This window comes from Bos javanicus, chromosome 9 (assembly GCF_032452875.1).
Source record: "Bos javanicus breed banteng chromosome 9, ARS-OSU_banteng_1.0, whole genome shotgun sequence".
In the NCBI taxonomy this organism is placed as follows: domain Eukaryota; kingdom Metazoa; phylum Chordata; class Mammalia; order Artiodactyla; family Bovidae; genus Bos; species Bos javanicus.
Window position 1 is genome coordinate 81,231,159 of NC_083876.1, and position 27,721 is coordinate 81,258,879.

General features: G+C 38.9%; 1 protein-coding gene across 9 annotated transcripts in view; it reads left to right on the forward strand.

Annotated features, from left to right (window-relative positions):
- PHACTR2 (phosphatase and actin regulator 2) overlaps positions 1 to 26,347 on the forward strand; it is a 301,267-nt gene extending 274,920 nt beyond the window's left edge. For all 9 annotated transcript variants that reach the window (XM_061428177.1, XM_061428183.1, XM_061428186.1 and 6 more), the window contains 2 exons: positions 8,557 to 8,633; positions 19,686 to 26,347. In XM_061428177.1, coding sequence (XP_061284161.1) covers positions 8,557 to 8,633; positions 19,686 to 19,701 — 93 coding nt within the window. In that variant the 3' untranslated portion in view covers positions 19,702 to 26,347. The remainder of the gene's footprint in view (positions 1 to 8,556; positions 8,634 to 19,685) is intronic.
- Positions 26,348 to 27,721: the final 1,374 nt, after the last annotated feature.

Genomic DNA, 27,721 nt, shown 5'->3' on the forward strand with positions numbered 1-27,721 from the left:
CAGGAGGAAGGGGACATGGGTATATCTATGGCTGATTCTCCTTGATGTATGAGAGAAAGCCACAAAACTCTGTAAAGCAATTATCCTTCAATTAAAAACTTAAAAAAAAACAGATAGTGGACCACATTTGGCCTGTGGGTCATGGTTTACCAACCCTTAATCTCTTTCATGCCTCACAGTTCAGAAAAACTGCAATATAGAGAGGGTTCCATCATGAAGAAAGACAATTTTATGAGTATTATGGTTACATAGTTAAAGAATTTTGCCAATCAGTTGTTTCTTTTTACATTTTTCATTTTAAAGTTTTCCTGATCTCCCAAATAAAGGTTTCTAATTTTTGTCTCTGAACAAAATTTGGTATCAAATAAACTCAGGTCATACCCAGTCTTAATATTAGAACTAGGCTTTTAGTTACACTCTATGCTGACACCATTTAATTGAATTCGTTCTGTAAAGCACCTAGTATGAGTCAGGCTCATATTAGAGATATGGAGTCAGTAATTCTTAGCTCATAAGAAGTGAAAACTAGGAAGGAGTAAGGTTACAAAGGAAGAATGTTCCAAATGAAAAGGGATTCCGGAGGCTGAGAATAGCACCCAAGAAAGCCAATCAGTCCCTCACTGAAAGGACTGATGCTGAAGCTGAAACTCCAGTACTTTGGCCACCTGATTCGAAGAACTGACTCATTGGGAAAGACTCTGATGCTGGGAAAAATTGATGGCAGGAGGAGAAGGGGATGACAGAGGATGAGACGGTTGGATGGCATCACCAACTCGATGGACATGAGTTTGAGCAAGCTCTGGGAGTTGGTGATGGACAGGGAGGCCTGGTGTGCTGCAGTCCATGAGGTCGCAAAGAGTTGGACACGAATGAGCGACTGGACTGAATTGAAGCCTGCATGAAGAGCCATTAAGAAACACTGAAATGAAATGTCTATGAGGTGGGGAAAGAGAAGAGTTAGCCCAGCAGCCTGGGGAGGGGAGTGTCGGCTCACAAGTGGTTGGTTACGTAGTGAGAGGAGGCATTTTAACAGACTGACAGGTGGAAGCCTGACTGTGGTGGGAACCCTGAGAATAAAACACAGTCCCAAGAGTCTTGCTGCGAAGAAGTATAAGCTAGTCACCTGAGGGAGAATGATTGGGAATGCTGCAAGCTTGAGTGAGTAGATTTGGAAAATAAGAATATCAAGAGAATGACTTTTTTTCTAATCTGTGGGAAATACTTGAGCAATCTTTTATGCCATGAGAAAGGAGCCAAAAGAAAGGGAAAGGTTGCCTCTGGGAGAAAAAGTCAGGGAGAGAGTGGTGCATAATCAATGGAGCAGCAAGTCACTGCTTATGCAGAAAAGGTGAGGAGAAAACCCTTGAGGGTGGGATGGTCAATGAGGCGGAGGAAGGTGCACTTTAAGAGGAGGCTTTCCCAGGAAGGGGAATCACGCGGATTGAGGGCAGCCATGAGGGCGTGAAGGAGACTGTGATACTCAGGTCCTGGGTCAGGCCCACCATCAATCACTACCATGTTTCCTGAAGGAACTGGTCAAGTTTATGGGTTTCCAAGAATTGCCTATAAACTACTTAATGTGGTCTCTTGCCCTTAAGCAAGAGAGACTCAGGTCATTGACTGTTACTCAGCTGACAGATTGGCTTCTGTGGAGGGTCTGAAGTGGTTTGTTTACATGTCTGGTGTCTTGGCGAAAAGTGAAAAGAAAGTGTTAGTAACTCAGTTGTGTCTGATTCTTTGGGAGGCCATGAACTGTAGCCCCCCAAGCTTATCTGTCCATGGAATTCTCCAGGAAAGAATACTGGAGTGGTAGCCTTTCCCTTCTCCAGGGGATCTTCCTGACCCAGGGATCAAACCCAGGTCTCCTGCATTGCAGGCAGATTGTTTACCATCTGACGATGTCTCAGAGGCTAGGCTTAGCCCTGGGCTCAGCTGGGGCTGTCCACCAAGCCACCGACATGCGGCTTTTTCAACATGGTGGCCTCAGAGTTGTTGTCAGATTTCTTACATGGTGGCTGGCTTGTCCCAGAGCACGTGCCCGGAGAGAACCAGGTAAAAACTGCGTGGACTTTTCTGACCCAGCTTTAGAAGGCACCCAGCCTCGCTTTCCCAACATTCTGTTAGTTCTAAGCAAGTCATTAGGGCAGCTCAGATTCAAGGGGAGGGTAATTAGCTCTACCTTTCAGTGGGGGGAATGGTGGCAAGGTCAGATTGCAGAAGAGCGTGTGAGCTGGAATTATTATTGTTGCCATCTTTGGAAAATGCAGTTTGCCATTTCCACCATTCCCAGTTGTTATGTTACTCAAATGTTGAACTTCAGAAAGGCAGGTAGAGGGCGGCCAGGTAAATGAGTAGAAATCACATGCAAGTGCACAGTGTACAAGCAGTGAGAATCTAAATGATTAACCACCCTCGTATGTAAACTGCATTTTCCCATATGCTTGAAATACTCCTTCCTAACTCTTGTCTGTTATTGGAAGGTAAAGTTTATCCACCTCGAGCTATAATAACAGAGAGGGTTTTTTAACAAAAATAGATTCTTGTGCTGAACTTGTAGGCTGCAGGGGAGATGTATTTGGTCAGGTTTTATCCCGCAGGCTTAATGTCTGTTCATGAGTAACTTGAAAGCACACGACATTCACGTCTCCCTTGCCGATTGAACCCTGAGTGGCAGAGCTAAGCCAGGGGCCTCTCTACCCATACACGAGACTCATTTTCTCCCTTTGGCATTTTCTCTCCCCTTAACCCTGAGATTTCTGAAGGTCTCGATGACTGCATTTTTAGAACTGGATTTGTATTGTAGGTTTTTTTTCTTCCTTAAAGAAAAATAAGAACAATTTCTTTTTAGATAGAAAAAAATGTTGTATACTTTTTAAAGATAGAAAGAAAAAAAGACAATTTAAAATAATTCTTTTGCTGTACACCTGAAACTAACACATTGTAAATCAACTGTACTTCAACAAAAAATTTTAAAAAGAAAATAAAAATGCTTTTAATGTATAGTACTTTGTATACACACAAGTGACTCATGTTCATTGGCAGAAATCAGAATATTCAAAAATACAAGGTGAGAAAATAACAATTACAGTGCACATCAATGCATAATATTTTTAAGAGTTTCTAAAAATATTGTTTTTAACCTAACACTGGAAAAAGATCATTTATTTTCTCTTGATGTTAAAAGATTTGTATAGTGAAATGTTACTTATTGCCCAGAGATACTAAAAGTATCAACAGTCTTAGGATATATTTTATTTTGGAATGAAAATATATGCTAATCATCATTATTATAAAAATCATTTCTGGATTTCTGTTGCTTTTTACCTTAAAACATTTCATAATATATAATAAGATTTATAATAATATAGTTTTAGTTAATTGATAATAAAAACTTGTATTTACCTTTCATATTAAAAAGTTTTGCTTTTGAACTATATATCCCATGTAAAGAAAAAAAAAAAACTATTGAAAGTAAATATTTCTACCTCTGTTCTCAGAATAAACACTGAACTTCCTGCCAGGCTAAAGAAGCCATCCTTTCTCTCTCTTTTGTTAGTGCTATTTTCTTAGCCCCTCTAAGATACCACTTTGCATTTAAAATTTCTTTGAACTTCAAGTGTAAAGAAAAGGGATCAGTGTCAATTAGTCAATAACCAATCAATGCCCAGTCTATGAAAACACTGTGCCAGGTGCTCTGGGAAATGCCATAAATCTGGTGTGTGTTGGTCACTGTTTGCAACCCCATGGACTGTATAGCACATCAGGCTCCTCTGTCCATGGGATTCTACAGGCATGCATACTGGAGTGGGTAGCCATTCTCTTCTCCGGGGGATCTTCCCAGCCCAGGGATTGAATCTTGGTCTCCTGCATTGCTGGCAGATTCTTTACTATCTGAGCCACCAGAGAAACCCTTAAATCTGGTAGTCATGTTAAACTGCCCACAATGGGAAAGAGAAGTGGTGGGGGAAATGCCTTATTAATTGTAAACTCAATGGAGCTTAAGTCACCTTTAAGGTAATATTTTTTATTTTAGAATATCTGTGCTCAGGTAGGTTGTTTGGTCGCTTAGTTGTGTCTGACTTTTTGTGAGCCCCTCATGGGGCTGCAGCATGCGAGGCTTCCCTGCCCTTCATCATCTCCTGGAGTTTGCTCAAAACTCATGTCCATTGAGTCGGTGCTTGAGTAGAGCACTAGAAACAAATACACATATAGTAAGATACATGTGGCCTATGTAATCTACATATGGCCTATATCAGTATCTGTGCTGAGGTAGACGAACCCTAAGGTGACAAGTAGAGCCAGAGAAGGCCATCAACTTGGCTTGAAGACCAAGGCTCACACAGCAGTTGCCATCTCCCTGGGGTTGGCCATGGGTGGGGAAGGCAGGCTTTAGAGCTGTGTGCTTATGGATTTGATTCCTGCTTGGCCACTTGGTAGATGTTTGACCTTGGCCAAGTCATTTAACTTGGGTTTCCTCACTAGTAAAGTAGATCCAATTAGATCTATCTTGAGAATTAGGTAGGTTATTTGTGAAGTTTCAGCTCATCAATAAATGGTAACTCTTACCAGTATTACATTCATGGTCAGGCTTGATAATTTAAGCTTTGTTCCCCATTGGTGACATTTTCACTACTCATTGAAGCCTCAGTTTACAGTCTAGTCTAAATTTATCCAATGAAAGATAATCCAGAATTTTTCAGATGATACATGGGTTTGTCCAACAAGTTATCTAGTAGTCGTTTATTAAAAACCTCCTAATATATTAAGTATTATCTTAAATGCTGGGAACATAAGAATGAATAGAATATACCACCCTTCCAGGGATACAGTGTCTAAACAGGTCCTAGGAAAGACTGAGATTTTAATTCCATATGGAGATATTCTCTGGCTTGTTCGTGCTTACAACAGCTGAGTATACTTACCTACCCATGGCATTGATCTTGACAAGTAGTCAAGAAATCCTCTCCATGTTAAATATCAGATTTTTATCAAAGAAATAAACAAAAGACATGAAAATGATGGGAGTTCTAGTTCATCCTAGCTTCACAGATTATGTTATTTGAAGAAGCAGCAAGGTCTGTGTATTCAGCAAATCACCTGTTGCCTCTGGCCAGGCTGACCCTTGAGTGGACTGGGAGTGATAAATAGATGTTCTGTGACCAGTCATCACAAGTAACTAGTCATCAGTTTTAAACCTAGTTCCAGTCTTTTTTGTTTTTTTTTCTTTAACCTTTCTATAATTCTCATGGTACCAAAAATTACTACTTGGTGCCAGTACTGTCTTCTGTGGGCTTGATTTGTTTCAGTCTTAGAAATAGCTAGTTTTGGCTGAATGGCTTCCCGTGGTTGATAGAACTCAGCACCATTCAGGCTCCAATCCCACTAACTCTGCCTACCTCTTCCTGTCCCATTATCTTTCAAAAAAAATATCAGTCCCAGGACTTCCCTGGGGGTCCTGTGGTTGAGACTTCATGCTTTCAATGCAGGGGCCACGAGTTCGATCCCTGGTCAGGGAATTAAGATCCCACATGCTGCAGGGTGAGGCCAAAAACAAACAGACAAACACACACACACAAAAACAACTCAAAAAAATATCAGTCCCATTTACACTTATGTGAATAGTTATTAGACTTCAATTCTGGTCTCATTTGTATAGAAAAGAGTTAAGATTATTGTCCATGTATTTCCCTAACATAAAGGGCATTTAATTACTTTTTTTTCCTTTCAAAACTCTCTCAGGAAACTTTCTCTTTAAATTATAAGAGGAAGTAACCTGTGGAATAAAGCCATGGTCTTTCTTCAGTAGATTTTTTAAATGAGTATTGCATTCCTTTAACTGCCTAGAGTCACATCTTCTTGATGTATATTTTCAAACAACCAGCCCCTGTAATTTCCTATCATATTCATTGCCTATAATTGACTCGGCATTTCTAATCATAACCAGCGCACACAGCGTAGAGATCTCACACAATTATGTGGATGACATAGGCCCTGAAGTTCATTTTATTAGAAAGAGTGTGGGATTTGAAGTAAGAGGGCCTACCTGTCTCCATACAGAGTCGTCACAATATTAATGACTGTATCCCTGTGCTATACATGATATCCCTATGACTCATTTATTTTATAATGAAAGTTTGTACCTCTTAATCTCTCTCACCTATTTTACTCATCCTTCTTCCTACCCTCTTACCCCTGGCAGCCACCAGTTTGTTCTTTGTATCTATGCATCTGTTTCTGGTTTGTTATGTTTGTTCATTTGTTTTTTTAGATTCCACATATAAATAAAATCATACATCATACGGTATTTATTTTTCTCTGTCTGACTTAGTTCACTTAACATAGTACCCTCTAGGTCTATCCAGGTTGTTGCAAATGGCAAGATTTCATTATTTTTATGGCTGAGTAATACTCCATTGTGTGTGTGTGTGTGTGTGTGTGTGTATGTGTGTGCGTGTATATGTACATTCATTTTTATCCATTCATCTATCAGTGGACACTTGAGTAGATGAAGGAAAGCTTTTTGATAGATGTTAATTGGTGATGAGTATAGAGTCTTTGCTGTTTTAAATATGTTTCTTTTTTGGCTACGTTGGGTTTTTGTTGTTGCACTCAGCCTTTCTTTAGTTGCAGTGAGTGGGGTCTATTTTTCTTGCAGTGCACGAGCTTCTCATTGCGGTGGCTTCTCTTGTTTCAGAGCACAGGCTCCAAGCGTGGGCTTCACCGCTTGCGGCATGCAGGCTTAGTTGCCCCTCGACATTTGGGATCTTCCCAGACTAGGTATCAAACCAGTGTCCCCAGCATTGTGAGGTGGATTCTTAGCCACTGGACCATCAGGAAAGCCCCATTCTTCACTATTTTAGCTCCTGGTTCTGGGTATCAGTTTTTACAGTGAGTAAAGAAGAGTGTCCTTACTGCTGATCTCATTTGTGAAACAAGGTATGTACTCTTATCACAGGGGACTTGGGCCCTGAAATATTTCTCTACTGGATTCATCCTCTTTCAAAAGCCAGTGGCAAGAACCATTGCCACAGTTCCCAGCCTCAGGTTCCTCATAGAAACTACAGGGACTGAGGAATAGATTTGGAGAGAACTATAGGATTTAAACATAAGATTGAAAGCAGCATTGGGGAAAAGCTTATATATTGCAGAGTGATAGCTAGTGATGAGAGAAAGCCGGAGAGAAGCCTCAGGGATTTCTTCTGTTTTTTTCCTTTTCTAAAATACATCATTTTCCAACCACAAAGTGTGTATGCTGTGCTCAGTCACTCAGTCATGTCCAGCTCTTTTTGACCCTTTGGATTGTAGCCAGCCAGCCTCCGTGTAAGAGTACTGGAGTGGGTTGCAATTTCCTCCTCCAGGGGATCCTTCTGACCCAGGGATCAAACCTGCATGTCCTGTGTCTCCTGCGTTGTAGGTGGATTCTTTACCTGATGAGTTATCGGGGAAGGCCCCCAATCACAAAGTAGATTTTCATATCACCGTGATTTGTAACTTCATTCTGTGTTTCAGCTGAGAAGTCCGTTTCTCAGAGGTTCTGAGGATGCTTTTATGAGTATTTTTTAATTTACAAAACTTCTTCATAAGGACTTCCCTGGTGGTTCAGTGGTAAAGAACCTGCCTACCAATGCAGGGGACTCAGGTTCGATCCCTGTCGTAGGAAGACTCCACATGGTTCAGAGCTGCAACTACTGGGCCCGTGCATTCTAGGGCCTGTGCTCCATAACAAGAGAAGCCACCACAATGAGAAGCCTGCATACCACAGCTAGAGAGTAGCCCCTGCTTGCCGCAGCTAGAGCAATCTGTCCACTCCCAGCAACAAAGATCTCAAGTAGAAAAAAAAAAAAAACTTCTTCATAGAAAAACTAGAAAATAAAGATAAGCGTAAAATTAAAACCAAAAAACCATCCACGATCTAGCCGGTATTGTTAATGGTAACCAGTGTTAACACGTGAATGAGTATTCAGCTTTTCAACCTGTAAGCATCTCTTCCAACCCCAGCATGCACATGGCTTGGATTATGTATTCAATAAATAATAATGGAAACAGCATTCTCCTCGGTATTTTCTTTGAGTGGCTTTAAGTGCTGTGCTGAAATGTTTAATTCTAATTGTCTAAACTTTCAATACCAAAGAATAAATAGCAATTGCCTTCTCTGTAGCTCTGTGGCAGCTTGTCAAAGCCATGTTGCTGTGGGTGGTATGAAATGCAGAACTTTCATAGGAAAATGATACTGTTTCTCAGAAAAACTCATGACCTGTGCTATCCTTGTGGTCATCGAGGATGCGGTGGGTGTGTGACTCATAGATCAGGCCCCAGGGTGGGTTTGGCAAAGGCCCCCTTGCCCTCTGCCTTGTGAGTGACACTTGCAGAGATCTGTCCTGGTTTTTGTTTGGCTGTAGTATCGATACTTCATTTATCCCGTCTTTAGAGGTGAGAACTCGAAATTCCTTTCTTCAAGATACTTCATGAAAGAATGTCTGCTTCATTGATTCTATACATGCTGAGGAAATGTGTGCTCTAACTAGAAATTCTGTTTATCTATTGTTTCCTACTTAGGCAGCAATAAGGAAAGAACTAAATGAATTTAAAAGCACAGAAATGGAAGTTCATGAAGAGAGTCGACAGTTTACCAGGTAGGTGAACGAGATGCAGTTGTGCAAATTAAAAATGAGTAAGATGGTAAATTTTATGTTACATGTATTTCATCACAATTTAAATTTTTTAAAAATATAGTTTAGCACAATACCATCTAGTGAACATTTCTGAAATTAAGTCCTTTTTTGTTTGTTTGTTTTCTTCCAAAGAAGTCTAAGTCATTCTAGAGGGCTGTGTTTTGGTTTCTTTCTTAGTTTTATATTCTGGTCCAAAAAACAAGCATCAGCATCATTTATTCTGCTCTTAAAGAGATTCAGTTGAAGTTTTATGCCCAGAACAGATGCTGGTGAAAGTTAGTGTGGGCACAGACATGTCTACTTTGGACTCACAGTAGACATAGCTTAGAAAGGGTAGAAGCTCAGTTTTTAGAAGGCATAGCTTAGAAAGGAATCTGATTTTTACTGATGCCACAGAAGCTCACTATAGTCCTACCATTTTTTCTGCCAACACACTTCAGTTTCACAGGTTGCTAAAACTGGAAGAGGCTTGAGTGATCATATAGTCTGAGCCTCATACTTCATAGGTGTTCTGTTTGTTTCTCTCTTATGGGTTTAAGTGCTTTGCTATATGTGTGTGTGTGTGTGTGTGTGTGTGTGTGTGCTCAGTCGTGTCTGGCTCTTTTGCCACCCCATGGACTAAAGCCTGCCAGGCTCCTCTGTCCATGAAATTTTCCAGGCAAGCTTCTTTTCCACTACAAGAATCTTGGAGTGGGTTGTCGTTTCCTACTCCAGAGGATCTTCCAACCCAGGGATCAAACCTATCTCTTGCATCTCCTGCTTTGGCAGGTGGATTCTTTACCACTGAGCCACCTGGGAAGCTTCTTTGCTATATATACGTAACAGATGTTCTATAAGATTTTTCAAAGAATTTGCATGTCAGTCAAATCTTTGAAGCCTGTTATCGTTCAGTCACTAAGTGGTGTCCTACTCTTTGCAACCCCATGGGCTACAGCATGCCAGGCCTCCCTGTCCCTCACTGTCTCCCAGAGTTTGCCCAAGTTCATGTCCTGAGTCAGTGATGCTATCCAACCATATCATCCTCTGCTGCCCTCTTCTCCTTTTGCCTTTAGTCTTTCCCAGCAGTAGGGCCTTTTCCAGTGATCAGGTGGACAAAGTATTGGGGCTTCAGCTTCAGCATCAGTCCTTCCAATGAGTATTCAGGGTTGATTTTCTTTAGGATTGACTAGTTTGATCTCCTTACTTTGAAACTTGAATTGTTTGAAAAAACAAAACAAAACATACTGGGACAGATAATTACATGAAGAATACCATGGTAGATCTTTCTGAAAAGCAAATACTGATCCCAAAACTAGAAACAGCCTCTGTAGAGCAACCTTACATCAGGGTGTGATGGTATCTGCAGTGGGTTTGGTTTTGTTTTTTTTCTTTGGTAACAGCTGATATGAAGGTAAGCTTTAAAAGTTTTTCCCACAATATAGTGGTTAACACTCTTTAAAATGTCTTTAAAGACATTGGTGGGAGAGTGGGTGAATTAGATGAAGGGGATTAAGAGGTACAAGCTACCAGTAATGTACAGCAAAGTAATGTACAGCAGAGGAAATATAGTCAATAACATTGTAATAACTTTCTACAGTGACAAATGGTAACCGACTTATCATAGCGATCACTTCATAATGTATAAAAATACTGAATCACTTATGTTGTATATCTGAAACAAATATAATTCCCAGGTAACTCAGCTGGTAAAGAATCTGCCTGCAATGAAGGAGACCCCCCACCCCACCCCCACTTGATTCCTGGGTCGGGAAGATCCCCTGGAAAAGGGATAGGCTACCCACTCTAGTATTCTTGGGCTTCCCTGGTGACTCAGACTGTAACGAATTCGCCTGCAATGCAGGAGACTTGGGTTCAGTCCCTAGGTTGGCAAGATCCCCTGGAAGAGGGCATGGCAACCTACTCCAGTATTCTAGCCTGGAGAATCCCCATGGACAGAGGAGCCTGGCAGGCTACATACAGTCCATGGGGTCGAAAAGAGTCGGACATGACTGAGCAACTAAGCACACACAAGTCAATTACAGTTCCATTTTCTAGAAAATTAAATTTCCAGAGAAGGAAAAAGTGTTCATATCACTGAGATAAATATTCCTTGCTTAGGTATTCTTTAAAACTTGGCAGTAAAGCAAATGTCTCCTGGTATTTTTCCATTAATTTATATTACATCATTAGTGTTGCATTATGGTTGAGATATATTTAGGCTCTGAGACTTATAAAAATAATACTTATGATTTTCAAATTGTTTTCAGTATTTCTTTAAACGGTAAGAGGTTTGGTAAATGCTGCTGAGTCTTAATCAAAATAATACAAACATATGATAATGTTTTACATTTAGAAAATTACTCATATGGAAGATTATGGTGCTCTTAGCCCCAGTTATCCTTAGAGGGAATAAACACGCCATGAATCATGACCTGGCTCTTTAAATGGAACCCGACATAGAGCAACTCAATTATTAGCCTTTCTCATTAGTGCCAGGCGTTATCTGCTTATAAGAGGAAGCCTTCCCTTCAAAATCTAAACCTATTAGCTGCCTGCGGATTTAGGGTGGTTAATAAAAGGATTGAGACAGCACTGCTTCGTCTGTCCAAGCACCTCTTTATCCAGAGATAATCTCCCACACAGTGATGTGTTAGTCAACTCTAGGAGGACCCATTCCCACATTCCCATTCCCTTCCTTGGCTCTGTATCTATCTCTGGAGAGAGTCATAAAAAGTTGGTAACATTGGTTGTCTCTGGGAGGGAAATTAGATGACTAGGGGCCAGGCACGGTGGGGAGATGATACTACTTACCCTTCTGAACCTTTTGGATTTTTGAAACATGAGAATGTATCACCTTGTTGAAAATGTTTTTAAATTAAAAAAAAATGAAGGATCCATTTCCAGAGTTGTCTTTCTGTCGATGAGGTTTCCAGCATGGTGGTTTTTCATGAGTGTGCTGGCACTAATATCATGACACGCCTGCTACTGGTGTACCGAGAAGACACTTCTCAAAACTCCATCATGAGTACGTTCTCTGAACGTTTGACCTGAAGATGGATTGTAGCCCATCCATCTACAGTGGAAAGGGCCACTCTTTCATCTGATTTCTCCCAGTTTCTCCAGATACCTCTTGAATAGGGCCATATGAGAAACATGAGGATAAGTGGTCCATATAAGAGTTCATCCTTTGGCTTGCAAGGTACCAAGCTCTAACCTCTGTTCTTTAGAACATTTTCAGCTTGTCCAGCCACGTACTGTTTTTTCTCCCCGCCCCAGAAGCTGCCCACCTGGTCCACTGTTCAAACCCCAAAAGACCATTTGAAGAGCACTGTATAATTAAATAGGGCCAGTGCATTCTGGAAAGAAATCACCATGGCAAAGAAAACCCACTTCCCCTTTCCAAAGTAAATGGGATTTCTACAATTTAAAGTAATTCTTTAAATTATAAAGACATATAAATTGTTTGAAAAGACTTTACATAAAAAATAAACTTTAAAATGGTTACAGCTGAATGGTAGAATCTATGACTAGTTTGTAACCTTTGAATATTCTATTTTCCAAATTTTTTAAAATGTCAACATATATCAGACTTATAATCAAGAGAGAATATTGCTTTTAAAAATAAACATCGAATTTTGTAAACAAGAACATTTTTAGAGCATGCAAAATAATACTTTCACACGTATAATTCTCTGTGGGTGCATGTGTGTGTGCGTGGGTGCTAGTTGCTCTGTGTGTCTGACTCTTTGGGACGGTAGCTTGCCAGGCTCCTCTGTTCATGAGATTTTGCCAGTGAGAATACTGGAGTGGGTTGCCATTTCCTCCTCCAGGGGATCTTTCTGACCCAGGGATCAAACCCACATCTCCTGCATTGCAGGAGGTTTATTTTACCACTGAGCCATCCGGGAAGCCCCTTATATAATTTTATTAGTTTCTGTATTATTTGCTTAATATATTAAGCAAAGAATCATTAAATTGATAACTCTTAGAATCAAAATGGGCCTCAAGAGATTACTGGCATAATGTTAAGTGGAAAAATCCAGATACTGACTAAAGTATACGTATATAGCAGTGGTTTGTTTTAAAATGCAGATGCATAGGAAAAAGAGTGGGAAATAACATTAAAACAGCCATAAAAAGAATGAAATATTGCCATTTGTAGCAACATGGATGGCCCTAGAGAATATCATTAAGTAAAGTAAGTCAGACAGAGAAGGACAAATATTATCTGATATCACTTATATGCAAAATCTAAAAAATACAAATGAACCTATATACAAACCAAAAACAAACTCAGACATAGAAAACAAACATGTTTACCAAAGGCGAAAAGAGGGTAGAAGGGCCAAATAGGAGTGTGGAATTAACGTATATAAACTACTATACATAACCTAGATAACAAGAATTTACTATATAACATAAGGAATTGTATTCAGTATCTTTTAATAACCTGTAATGGAAAATAGTCTGAAAAAAGTCTTTATATGATTGAATCAATTTGTTGTACATCTGAAACTCACTCAATATTATAAATCAACTCTACTTCAATAAAAATAATAAATGAATAGACAGATAAAAGTAATGCCAAGTCTTAAGGAAAAAAAACAACTCTTAATGGTGTGTCATAGACTGGACCTATAGGGGGTTTTTCTCTACTTTTCAAGTTTTCCTAATGTAGTTATGTTGAGAAGTGTGTTTGTGCATGTGTGTGTGTTTAAAGTAATTATCTAGGGACTTCCCTGGTGGTCCAGTGGTTAAGACTCTGTACTCCTAATGCAGGGAAATCGGGTTCAGTCCCTGGTAAAGGAACTAGATCCCACATGCCACAACTAAAATAATACTGCATGCTGCAAACAAGATCTGGCGCAGCCAGATAAATAAATATATTTTTAATATAGTAATTATCTCATTCTGTGCCATCTTGAGCTATTATAGCCTATGTAGATTTACAGATAAATTAAACTACCCTTTGAGCTTCTACACAGGCTTATCAAAATGCGACATGGCAAGAACTATACTTGTGACCTCAAGAAACATTAATTCAGTGACTTCCATCATGGTCCCGTGGTTAAGACTCTGTGCTTCCAGTCAGGCAGCAAGGGTTCGATCCCTGGTCAGGGAACTAAGATCTCACATGCCGTGCATTGTGGCCAAAAATTTAAAAAAAAAAAAAAAAAAAAAAAACATGAATTAGGGGCCCTCCATAGAGAATGAGAAGGAAATGGCAAATCACTCTAGTATTCTTGCTTGGAGAATCCTATGGACAGAGGATCCTGGCAGGCTACAGTCCATGGGTCACAAGAGTCGGACGCGATTTAGCAGCTAAACCACTACCACCACAGAGAATGAGAAGGCTGCTTCTGTAGAGATACTCTCTCGAGGGCTCCATTTCCTTGCTACCTGGACAGAAACTGAAAAGAATTGCAAAATGTCGCTTAGACCACCAGAGTTGTAAGCATGGCTTAGTATTCGGACTCACGAATTCCCATCCAGCATGTGATCTGACTTCAGTTGAACAAGGAGCAGTGGTCTAGGAGAATCTCCTTATTTGTTTAACATAACTGTATGTGCCTTGACCATTAAACCCTTTTAAATAAAGAGGAAATTAATTACTCAGGATTTCTGAATATATCAACATCAACTAGGAGAGTACAGGAAAGTAATGTTTTACACTTAGAGAGTCATTTCATATTTTATATTATCTGAACTGAATTTATAGGAAGGTGAAGAAATTTTTATGTATTTGTGGAAGAACCATTATGGGAAAGAGTTATTTTTACCTAAATTCTGCGACTTAAAGTTAGTTTTTTGCTTCTATTCACTCTCTCTCAAAAGTATGAATATAAAAAAAAAATTATTGACGTTTTTAACAAGAAGAAAATATAGATAGCTTCCAAGTTTGAGTTTCAGGAAAGTTCTGAAAAAGGGGTAGATGAAAAGCGTAAGTATCGTGAGGGCATAGTAATTCTATTTATCACTTCATCAACTTGAAGCCTAAAGCCAAGCTGTCATTCTGTCAGGTAGGCAGACTTCCCCGGAAGTAAAGCTGAACTTCGTGTACCTCAAAATGAATGCCAACCACTGAGCGGTACCAAACTTAAGAATAATTTTGCCTTTTCAGCACCTCTAACCACAAAATGTTGGAGTTGATTTTGAAGATAAGATGCCTAATTTAAACAGGATATAAATGTTCCTTTCTGATTGGATAATGTAAGAAAATATATGGGTATTTTGACCAGATCTGAGCAGTGCTTATAAGGAGAGGTTACAGTTCTGACCCCCCAGCTTTGTTAGCATATTACTGCATTCAGAGTATTGGTTAGCCGTCATCTTCTCCTCCCCAGTCTAGACGCTATGCTGATGGCCTGATTTTCCAACAAAATCCAGTCTGTGAACTCATTCTGTAATGGGATCCATTGGCAAATAGTGTCTGCAGAAAAACAACAAAAAAAATTTGTAATGTCCTGCTAATTTTTGGAAATTAAAAGCAGGACACTTTCCAGGAAAATGCTTGGTTTTAAAAGGTTCTAAATCTTATCTGGTCCACTGGCTACTCCCATTATTGCCCAACCCAATTTCCTTTTTTTTTTTTTCTTTTATTTATTTTTTTTATTTTATTTTTAAATATTTATTTATTTATTATTTGGCTACACCGGATCTTGGTGGCAGCATGCAGGATCTAGTTCCCTGACTAGGGATCGAACCCAGGACCCTTGCATTGGGAGGTCTCACCCAACCCTATTCTTAATTTACTGTCTTCCTCCCAGAGACATTACTGATTGAAGAGAAAGCCTCTTATGTCAGCTTTCACCATACTTGTTCCTGGAACCCAAGACCAAGTGAAGATTAGGACACTGTGGAATGATTGGTCCTGCAAATTTGGAGAGGCCTTAAAAAATTGCTAAATTAGATGAGTTTATATTTAATTCCCAAGAGGGAAAAATGAATCCAACAAAGAGGGATCTTTGCTCGGTCAAGGTGTGAAGATCCTGCAGGTGCAGTATGTTTGTGTTGTCAGGGCTCCCAGGGCTCCTCCTCCCTCCCTCCTTGTGGTGTGGGTGGTGCTCCTCTTTCCTGCTTCTCGTTTCACTCTCCCTGCCGCCCCCCACCCCAGGACATCACTGGCCTGGCTTTTTCTGGTAATTGAGAAAGTGTGTGCTGAGCCCATTTTCATCTAGTTCTCTTTGTGGCAAAAGGCAAATGTGTTTGAGACAACTGTAGCAATCAAAGTGTAGCCTGGAAATATGGACTAAGATTTTTCTCTGGTCAGAATTGATCAAAACTAGTGGGTGTAGAAATCCAACTGATTACGTTTTCCATTCTATTCTACCCAGAGGACAACAAAAGTATCCTTTGAATGAAAGCATGGAAGACAACTGAGGAGACGTAGCATGCACGCACACATAGATAGACATGTTTTAATCTCATAGCCTCACATAGGCTAGGAATACAGAGTCTAGAGCCTGGCCTTCAAGCTCTCTGCCTTGAGTACATGACTGAGCATCCCTGTGCCTCAGTTTCTACATCTGTACAAAAAGGATATAGGAGTACTTACCTCATAGGATTATTTTGAAGATTACACATAGTAGAATTTAATGTGTGTGCTCAGTCATGTGTGACTCTTTGCAACCCCGTGGACTGTAGGCTGTCAGTCTCCTCTGTCCATTGGAAATTTTCCTGGCAAGAATACTAGAGTGGGTTGCCATTTTCTCCTCCAGAGGATCTTCCCGACACAGGGCTAGAACCCTCATCTCATGTCTCCTGCATTGGCAGGCAGATTCTTTACCACTAGTGCTACCACATTTAGTAGGTATTATTATTATCTGCCTTTCTTTCACATTTTATATGTTTGATTTAAAGAGGTTTTCAATTACTCTTGAAACATTTTTATACAATTTTATAACAAGTTATAACATTTTATAACATTTTAACAATTGTAAAATTTATTTTACAATTTAACAATTGTTAAATTTATTCAACATTGTAACAATTTATAACATTTTATAACAATTTCCATAGCTTTTCTTCAGATTATAGTTGACTCTTCCTAGAAAGCATGATGGAATATCATATCAAATGGGTTATCATGGATTAGTATATACTCAGTTGTAATTCAGAGAAGGCAATGGCACCCCACTCCAGTACTCTTGCCTGGAAAATCCCATGGACGGAGGAGCCTGGTAGGCTGCAGTCCATGAAGTAGCTAAGAGTTGGACACAACTGAGCGACTTCACTTTCACTTTTCACTTTCATGCATTGGAGAAGGAAACGTCAACTCACTCCAGTGTCCTTGCCTGGAGAACCCCAGGGATGGGAGAGCCTGGTAGGCTGCCGTCTATGGTGTCGCACAGAGTCAGATATGACTGAAGTGACTTAGCAGCAGCAGCAGCAGCAGTTGTAATTAATGATAAGTGGATCTCATGATTAAATTCTTCAGTTACATAGAATTACTTATAGAACAAGTACTCAAATAACCAAGTGCACCTGTATATATGTACTCAGTCGTTCATGTGTTAGCAAGTATTTATGGAGCACAGAGAGTGAGTCATACTTTTCTGGACCCTAGGAGTTTAGAACATGTCAAAGTCCTCACTCACACATGCTTGTGTTCTAGGGAGGGAGACAGACCGTTAGCAAGTAAATGAACAAATAGACAATAATCATTTCTTTTCTTTTTAAAAGGGTGGGTGCTCTTTTTTTATTTTAAATATTTATCTACCTGGCTATGTTGGGTCTTAGTTGCAGCACATGGGATCTAGTTCCCTGACCAGGGGTCAAACCTAGGCCTCCTGCATTGGTAGCATGGAGTCTTAGCCATGGGACCACCCAGGAAGTCCCTAGACATGATCATTTCAGACAGTGCTAAGTGCTATGAAAAAAAAATGTAACAGGACGCTGTGCCAAGAGCGAGGGTGGATATGGATAGGATGGCTAAGAACGGGGTCTCTTGAGGAAATTAAACTTACTCTGTGATTTAAATGACAAGAGGAAGTTGTCAGCACTGTTTGGGGAGAGAAAAACACTTCCCCTAAGGGTATCAGCTAATGTAGTGGGGAGAGCTGCTGCAAGAGGCCTGAGGTGGCAAGGAGTTTGCATGATCAGAGGGCAGGAATAAAGCTCAGGTGACAGAAACAGTCATGTCGTCCCTGTGTAACACTGCAGAACATGGGGTTCACACACCTGCCCAAGGTTGTGGACAGAACAGAGTCAAGAAATGAACTCACAGTAGACTCATCCCTACTTGAATCACAGCGTGTTTGCTCATTTTGGAAAACTTGGTATAACCTATTTTATTTTGACTTCTGTCGAACATGCCAAAGTAATGTCATGTCACAGGCTCCATACGTCCTTCATATAGCTCCAATTATCAACTTATAGCCAATCTTGTTTCATCTGTTCTTACGTCTTTAATTTTTCATTTTTAATGCTTGATTCAACATAGCAACATTTATTAAGTAATACCATATGCTAGATATTGTATTCTATGAGTATATGAAAGTGAGCCCAAGTCTTTTCTCAGCATCTCGTGATCTAAAAGGAGATACACCCATACACACACACACACACACACACACACACACACACACACACACAATGATCAGTGACTGGTATAAACCAAATATTGTGGGTACACAGAATAGAAGCAATTATTAATTTTCTGAGAGGTAAAGGAAAAAGAAGTTTGGGGAACTCACAGAGGAAGATTGTAGGAGATAGAGATAGGAGGAAAGATAAGGATAAAGGAAAAAGTGGAGAGCCTTTAGGAGGGCAAATGATTGGAATTTAGGGTATTTGGGGATTGATTGTGAAGTTAGAAACATGGGTTGGGCCACATCCTGAAAAGCCTCAGCCATCACTTTAAGAAATTTAAATTTTATCAATAGTGGGGAACAGTGCAATGATATTAACAAAGATCTAGGATGATTGGATCAGTACTTATGGTAATAATGCCAGTGACAGTGTGGAACATAGGTTTGATCTCCCAATCTATGAGCCTGAGACAGGGAAATTAATTTGGAGTCTAGGCAGATGAACATTAAATTTTACTTGAACAAATGAACATGAGAATAGGCAAGATAAATGGAATACCAAGTAGAATTGCTTAATTGTGGAATTACAGAAGTAGGCTGAAGAAGCGAATCAGACAAGGGCTTCTGGAGAAGATGGCTTTTGACCTTGATCTTAGGTATGAAAACATATGGAAAATGAAGGGGGTGATTGCAGTATTAGAAAGGAACATGTTCAAAAGCAGAGGGCTACAAAATCACAAGGACCGTTCAGGAACTCCCACAGAGGGGCATGAATCCAGCCAGCTAGCTAGCATGCTGTTAATATTGTTAGTAGTTTCAGCAAAAGGTGGTGAAGGCTTGACTGAATCCAGAGACAGGTAGTTGGGGCAGGACTTGGTGACTAATGAGATGTGGAGGGTGAAAGGGAGAAAGTTGCAATCTTAGGCTTCTAGACTGAATGTATTTTTAAAGGTATAACATTTAACAAAATAGAAAGCATAAAGGCAGGTTCACAAGGAAAGATAATTTGTATATCTGTATACATGCTTAGCATGTTGCCTGTGGAACATTTGTAAGGAAATGCCTGGGAGGTGTTTGAAAATTCAGGTATAGAAAGTACATTTGGAGTCCCCAGCAGGAAGTGAAGAGAAGCCAAAGCTAATAGTGACTACATGATGGTGTTTTCCTTTTTGTAATGACAAATCAGGTGTAACAAAATCCTTTATGAAACATCTCACTTTGTTCAATATAGGTTAGAACATGACCCTCAAGATAGTGATGTTTTGTGTATTGATTGTTCTGTATCTCAGATGATAAAACCAGCATCTTTTGCAGAGCTGTCTCTGTTTTCCCACATGACATTTATAACGATTTTCTGTTAAAACAGTAATTTATTAAGAGAACAGTAATTCAGTTGGGGATGCTAGAGCTGCCTTTGATCATAAAAATGACTGTACCATATTCACGTCACTGAATAGAGTTGTGTTTCTCTACCACATCACAGAGTTTCTGTTTTGTATTTCAGGTTTCATCGTCCATAATGAAGCATGAGACTCTTGGGAAACAGACTGATCATCTTGAGGGGAAGCCTCGCTTCCTGAAAACCTGATATTGCACTGGGATTTGAATGTGTGTGTTTCTGTTTAACTTGTGGTGAAGGAAGCATGTGGAAAGTACTCCCCACTTGTACAGCCCAGGTGGGCCAGCAAGCAAAGGGGATGGTTCAGCATCCCGGCTGTTCAGCGACCCTGCTGTCCAGCATGTGGACTGATGGTAAGGGACACCATGTTTATGCCAGTTATTCTTCATCAGGAGTTTTAATCAAAGAAGATGAGCAGAAGACAATCGCTGTTGCCAGAAAGCCACATTTGAGAGTGTGGGTTAAAGAATGGGGAATGGAATTTCTGAGCACTGGAAAGGGTTGCGGGGGTGGGGGGTGGGGGGTGGGTGGTGAAAATCAGAAAGCAAGAGAAATACTTCATTACGTTAATGAAAAAAGGATAGAAACATAAATGTATTTTTGAAGAGACTTTGGGCAATTGAGAACTTATTAAGGAATGTGGGAGTTTAATCACTCAATGTGGATTTCTTAGACCTGATCCTAGAAGAATATTCTTGTTTCACCATTATATTGGTACAGCGTAGTACCATTATTTTCTTGTCATTGTGCCAGTGAATCCAGTTGCCAGAAATAAGTCTCAATGTTTTCATGTATCTTTTTCTTAAATGCAAGAGGCTTTTACTGACTCTTAATAAGCATGCTTACCCAAATTTTGTTGCATGCTTCAAACAGCATAGCTATACACACTTTACATTCTTTTAAATACTCCTTACCTAATGTACCAATCTTCCACAAGGATAACAGGACTTGGAACAAAGATGTAATGCGACCCTATAAATCTGTAGCAAGCTTCAGAAAAGAATCTTTTGGTCTTTCCCTAGCTTAATTATCTCCAAAGTTGAAACAGTCCTACTTGATTTAAGGAAGATACTATCTACAATCATGGCACCTTTTTAAAAAGTCTGAATTCAAAGTTAAACTTAATCAAAATACAGGTGTTCTGCCAGCAGTTGGCTCTGAATGGGAACGGAAAGAACTACTTAGTTTTCATGCTGCATTAAGTTGGATTGCTGCTATTAAAAAAAATAAAGCACATGGATTAAAAAAAATACTCACCCAAAGACTTAAAAGAACAGAAAATTTTCTGCTAAGTTGTTAAGTAAGGAGAACCTCATTTGGTATTTTAAGAGTGCAAATTGCATCCATAAATACAGAACTGACTTTCAGTACAAAAGGATCGGTGAATTAAAGTTACGAAAGATTTCCCCATGAGCCTACAGTCAATATTGTTTACATTAAGAAGCCATTGTTGTCATCTTGCTATTTTCCATAGAGTCATGGGCATAGCGTGGCTTCTGCTCCCGAGTGCCTATGACCACGGGTAAATACTACCTTGCATCTAATTGTTCTTTCACAATTATTTTGTGCCCCTTTTATTAAAAACACATGTGATGTAGAACAACACGACAAGACCTAAAGAGCCTATTTTATTCTCGGAGTTTGGACTAGGATTTTCTGAAGTGATTCTGGTTCATTGTATGGAAAACTGTAATTTTCTATTCAATCAAAAGCAAGCATTTAATCTAATGGGTAAATGTGGGTCCTGCCATTCACTTATATTTTAAAGAACCACTTAAAATTGGATTTGTAAGAAATAAAAAATGTCATCCCACATGGCCTATTACAAAAAGCCAGGACCATTTTTAACTCAGAAAAGTAGCTGGCATCGTTGCCTCTCTTGCTGTACACAGCTGCGTGCATTAATACAATAAACCTAGAATTTTGCACTATTGTCATTTCTTTGATAGAATAACTTATTTTTGCTTTGAAAAAATTTTTCTGCATGTCCTAGTGTCTTCAATCTGGTTGAAATTTTGTTCATTTCATAGTGTTTAAATCCAGCCATAGATATTAACTGTGTTCCAGGTTTTTTTGCTGAAGTCATTTTTTTCCTTTTGTATTTCCTTATTGTCATTTTAGTGTCTTAGGAAAAATACCAAGGCATATAATATTATTTTAATTTTCTATACTTATAATCTTAGAACATTGTTTTGATTTCTAGTCACAAGGCTCCTATAAAAATGGCAAATATAAGACATTTATCACTGTTTTATCACTCAAGATGCGTGTCATAGAAAGTCTCTATTTGATTGATAAAAGGAACAATTTTTTCCCCCTAGCAGTACATGTGATATAATTTTTTATTCCCTATAGTGAGATGCACTTAGTACAAAAAATAAGACTGAAAAAGAAAATGAGATTCTGGGTCCTCAATATATTGTTCTCCTTCTATGATATGTCAGATTTATGAACTACCCATACTTTCTCTTCTGCTGATTAATGTGTCTAGGGAAAAGTTTTAAACTTTTCTCTTTTTTTTTAAGAAAATTTAAAAGTAAAAAAAAAAAAAAATTAACCACTACTAGTTTAAGAATTGGAACCATGAATTATTTCATTGGAATGATCCTTTAAATAAAAAGAATGGAAGGATTATGAGCTAAGCTACATTCACAGAATGAAGCTCTGTTTTAATAGCTAATTTTAAAAAGCAGAAACACTGCGTATCCACATCAGCAGCCCATCCAGAGGTCTCTTGCAAAGCAGCTCTGAAAGGATACAAGGATGTGGACCAGCCGCCATAGAATTATGTATCTGCCTAGTGCCAGCATTTCTGCAATCCAGCCAGTAAGCTGCGGTTCTGTAAAAATAAATGTGTGTGTGTGAATTGGGTTGTTCCAGTACAAAATCAGGGTTTTTCCTATTTAATGTGCGACATTAGGCTGACATAGAAGTAAGAGGTTTTTCTGAGTCCCTAAGATATGATTAAGGAAGAAAAACAAGTCCATCTCCAGAAAAGTTCAGGCACGAAAGAACTAGACAGACTAGTTTGGTTTTGTAAAAACCAAAGTGGTCATTTCCATCTTTTTTAAAATGGAGAAAAAGAACCTTAACGTTAAGGTGATAAGGAGATGCCATGAGCTTTAGCATTATTTTCATGGTCTGACAAAATTAGTTCTCTGATGATTAGTGTTAATTTTAGGCAGCCTTGCCTGATAATTTCCTACATGTGTGAAATAACTTGCATTTTTTTTTTTGTTCAATATAGTTTACCTTTATAATAATTCCTAAAATCTATAGTAGAGAACTAGTTTGGATATTTGAACAGCTGTTTCAAATTGAGGGGGGAAAAAACACATTCTATCTGATTTATCCAGAAAAATCGACTTTCTGCTTTCATTTTCATGTCCTATATTAGCATATTGATTGTAATCACTTATCTTTCTCTTACATTAGTACATATATTGTGTTAGGAGAAACTTCTGAAATATCAGTGAAAATCTTTTTAAGGAAATAGAGGAACTGAATACACTCCTTAATAATCATCAAATACTGAAAATGAGAGATAAGTCCTTAAAACTCATAACTCAAGTTTTACAACCTGCAGTTAATTCAGTGCTGCATTGGCACTTAAAAAAAAAATACGATAGCTTACACCTAAAAGAGAAAAATCTGCATTAACACTGCATATCCTAATGTGTACCATTTTTTAACACAAAACAGGCATTGTATTTATCCTTAATAGAATAGAACACAACTGTCACAAATTACACTGCATAACAATAGAAGAAAGCAACCTTGTCTATCACAGAACAGTGTCTCCACATTTAAACAGTGAAAGCTCTTCAGAAATGTCAGAGTACTTCTTTAAGTGGTTCCAGCAGCACATTCTACACCTAAATGAGAAATCTTCAAAGGAGGTAAGATGGAATCAAGCTAGTATAAGACATATGCATTTATGTCATTTCATCAGTATGGTAGCCTTAAACATTCCTAGATACGATCATATTATGAAGCCTAACCTTACTAACGAAAATATATATATTTTGAGACAAGAATTAATTTCTTCACATGCTTAGAGAATGTTATAAGCACTAAGGAACCACTACGATAACGACTTATTTACAAAATTGTCCCTTGGCCACTGGAACCGGCTAGTTGTCCACGGTTGCGTGTCTAAGTGTCTGTCACAGTATTTCGCTTGCCAAAGCAGAATGAACTTTTCCAGCTGAACTGTTTCCTAGAGGGGAATGCGACAGCAAAAGTAATCATCAAATTCATAGGACCATCTTTCTGAGAGAAAGCACCTCTCCAGATAGAGGACACCCAATTTTCAAAGAGCAGCATGAGGTGCTATTATAATTTGTTGGTGATCAAAGGGTGGTAGAAATAGGGTGGAATACTCCCAAACCATTCTCATTTTCACTTTCTGTTTACTTTTTGTAACCATTAAGCTTAAACTCTTTGTGGAAATGGCAAACCACCAGTAGCCTTTCTAGAAAACAACCCCAAAATAGTTCACTTATGCTTTTTTGAAGACAGGGTCATCCCATATTAAGAAACCCTGTTGTACACACTGTAAGATTTCTGGCATAAAAACAAAAAAGAGAAAGAGAGAGAATCCTCTAGCAGCTATTTGCACTAGAAGCCAGCCCTCTAGGCAAGGGTCATTTTTTAGCCATGCTAGGATTTACTGAAGAAACAATGCCGTTTAGCTGGCATAGCTGTGCATGTAAGCAGAGCACTCCATCCGTGTTTCTCAGTAGGACTGCTGCTGGCATTTGAGCTGGGCAGTTCTTTGTTGTACAGAAATGTCTCACGCGTTGCAAGATGTTTACTCTCCCAGGCCCTTGCTGACTAAATGCCAGTAGTATGCCCACCTGTTGTAAATACTAAAAGTAAAAAGCCCTCCCCCATGTTCAAATGCCCTCCTGGGAGGGCAGTGCCACCTCCCACTGCAATTTGAGGACACAGGAAAAAGTGTCTATCTCAAAACCTCATCTTGACTGCTTTGCATGTCTTTGGGTCCTGAATCATTTTTTCCTCTGCCATTTTTCTTGCCTTCCGCATCTAGCCTTCTGATGGCAAGTTTAGTTTTCCAGTTCTTCATGGAGGAGGTTATTGGGTAGGCTTGGCAGTTCCAACAGGCATCATCACTTGGTTAGTCCCGGTATGTAAAGGACAGAGTTCACATGAAGCACACTTTTTTTTTTGCCTCACAATTTTACCTCACAACTACGCTGTTGGTCGTAGCCCTAGTCAGTGTCCTGAGGATCACTGCATGGCTTAACCACAAACACGACTGCTAACTATCCACACAGAAACAAAACTGGTAGTCTGTGAAAATCACCATTAGGTTTCACCTAGTAAACTGCATCCCATGGGTTCCCAATCTCATTTATCCTGTTAAAGAAGCATGTAATCGACATGCAAATGCTTGCATTTCCCCTGCAGAGACAGTCATGCAGTTCAACTTTTAGATTTGTGAATACTAAATTATGAAGGGAAGAAGGGTGAGCTGTGGATTGCATGCATATTGTCCTCCATACTTCAATGACAGTCATTCACAAAATGAGTTTTACCTGGGTGAAATATTATTATATTAACTATACATAAACATACTTATTCTCTTTGTAACTTTTTATCATCAAAACTGAATGATAAATGTGTCTTGAAATGATTGGGTGAATTGTGACTAATGGATCAAATTAAGTTAGCTACTATAATTTTTTTTCAATATTAAAATTTCTAAAATCTTTTTTGAAGCAGAGTAACTCAGTCAATAAAAGTGGTTATGTTGTAAACTTTAAGACGGTGCTTAAGAATTCTTGTTAAATACCTTTTTTGTTTTTTAAGAATAAATTGAAGGGAGCAAATGAGGCAGAACGCCACTCTACCCTCAGGTCAATTTTGTGCTATGTTAAAATGCCAATAACATTTGTGCCACTTGCCAGTTTGGGGGGCTTTCCCCTTACTGGATGTTTTGTTATAGTTTGACTGTGTATTACATGGCTTAGAGAGCTTCCACGTGAAGAAGTCACCATGGCAGTGCTAACTAGCATTCATAAACAACCTGAATGAATCTAGGGTCAAACCACTTTCATCACTAAAAATACAGGCACTAATTTTTTATTTTTATTTTTAAAAATATTTCTTCTGTCGCTTAGAGATGTGCCAATGCATTCAAAACATTCTGCACCAATTTCACCAGATTGAGTACATACTAAAAATTCAACCTAGTCATTTTTTTTTCCCCATGTAACAGTGAGGTTTAAATAAAGAACTATATGCATTCTTCTGTTATTTCAAGCTTTGGTGAAAGTGATAAGAATGGTAAGTTGTGATTGTTATCAGGCTGACTAATTTCTAATTTCCAGTGAGTGATCTTATCCTACATATTACACAGGTATAATATCTGTGACTGTACATAACTGGAACTGTATACTCATTAACATGACAGTTTCTCTTTTTTGTGTGTTGTTCTGAAACCTGTACTGTATTATAGTATGTGGGTATAAATATCTACAAGTATACACACATATGTATATGTAATTCCACTATTGTAACCTGAAAGAAAGACTATGTATTATCTTTTTTATTCTGTATTGGTGTTTGTGTTATTTAAAAAGCAAAATTATGCTCTGTGTAGTTGTATGATATTATAGTATGCTTTGCTGTGCACAATTCCAAGTGCCTTAGAACATTGTTTAGCTTTCTTAAGTATATATAAATGCATATATGTATAAAATTGGGAAAAGTTACCTCAATAAAATCATTGGGAAATCCCAGCTTTAGTTTGTTCCAGTTTCTGTTGCATTCAGACAGGGCTCAGTATTTCTAAATTAAAGGCTCAGAGTCCATACCTGTAAAGCAAGAATAAGATAGCTTTTCTAATTGCCTGTAATTTCAACTCCTCCTGACTTATAACTTTTTGTATGCAGGTCCTCACGGTTTGTACCTTTAATTAAAAATATCTTCTAAAGAATTACTGCTTTAAACCGCAACTTACAGTTTCTTTTTACATTTTATTTTAAAATAAGCTGTCTTTTTGTGTCTGTCTTTTTTACCTCTGAGGAGATTTGAAATTGCTGTTTTCATTCACATTATAATGTGTAAAAAATAAGATAGTCCCTTTAGAGTTAGTAATATAGAAAATAGACAGACTTCCTCATTATGCCTACTCTTTAATATGTTTATAGGCAAGGAGAGAGCTTGGGAACATATTTTGACTAGAAAAGGAATTGCAATATACTTTTCCTGTTGTTCAGCAGTGGTTAGAAATTATATGTGAACCTCCTTCATGCTCTAAGACAAGAGCAAAGGTATGAGATGGAAGTTGAAAAGCAATTTTGTGTACCTTTATGACAAACGTCCATCTAGTCAAAGCTGTTGTTTTTCCAGTAGTCATGTAGGGATGTGAGAGTTGGACTGTGAAGAAAGCTGAGCACCAAAGAATTGATGCTTTTGACTGCAAGGAGATCCAACCAGTTAATTCTAAAGGAAATCAACCCTGAATATTCATTGGAAGGACTGGTGCTGAAATGGATGCTCCAATACTTTGGCCACCTGATGCAAAGAGCCATCTTATTAGAAAAGCCCCTGAGCTGGGAAAGAATGAAGGCAGGAGGAGAAGGGGATGACAGAGGACAAGATGGTTGGATGGCATCACCAACTCAATGGACATAAGCTTGAGCAAGCTCTGGGAGATGGTGAAGGATAGGGAAGCCTGGTGTGCTACAGTTCCATGGGGTCACAAAGAGTTGGACACGACTGAGCAACTGAATAAAAACAACCCTAGAGGGAGGACTTGTAAGAGAAAAGATCGGGACCAAAAAGATAGAGTAGGTTTGAAAACTGGACCCAAGTATGCTATTAAAACTCAGGGGTGCATCTCCAAGATAGGTGTAGTAGTTCAACAACCACTTTCCATTTTTCTCACACAAAACCAGATTCTACATGGAACCATTACTTTATTTTTTCCTCGTAACCAAAATGTTTTATTTCAGGTGTGTAGGGTAAGGGAAAAGAGCCAAAAGAATCAGTAATGATTACTTTGTGAAACCTAACAGAGGGACTTCCCCAGTGGTTAAGACTGCACTTCCAGTGCAGGGGGTGTGGGTTCAAGCCCTGATCTGGGAACTAAGATCCCACATGCTGTGCAA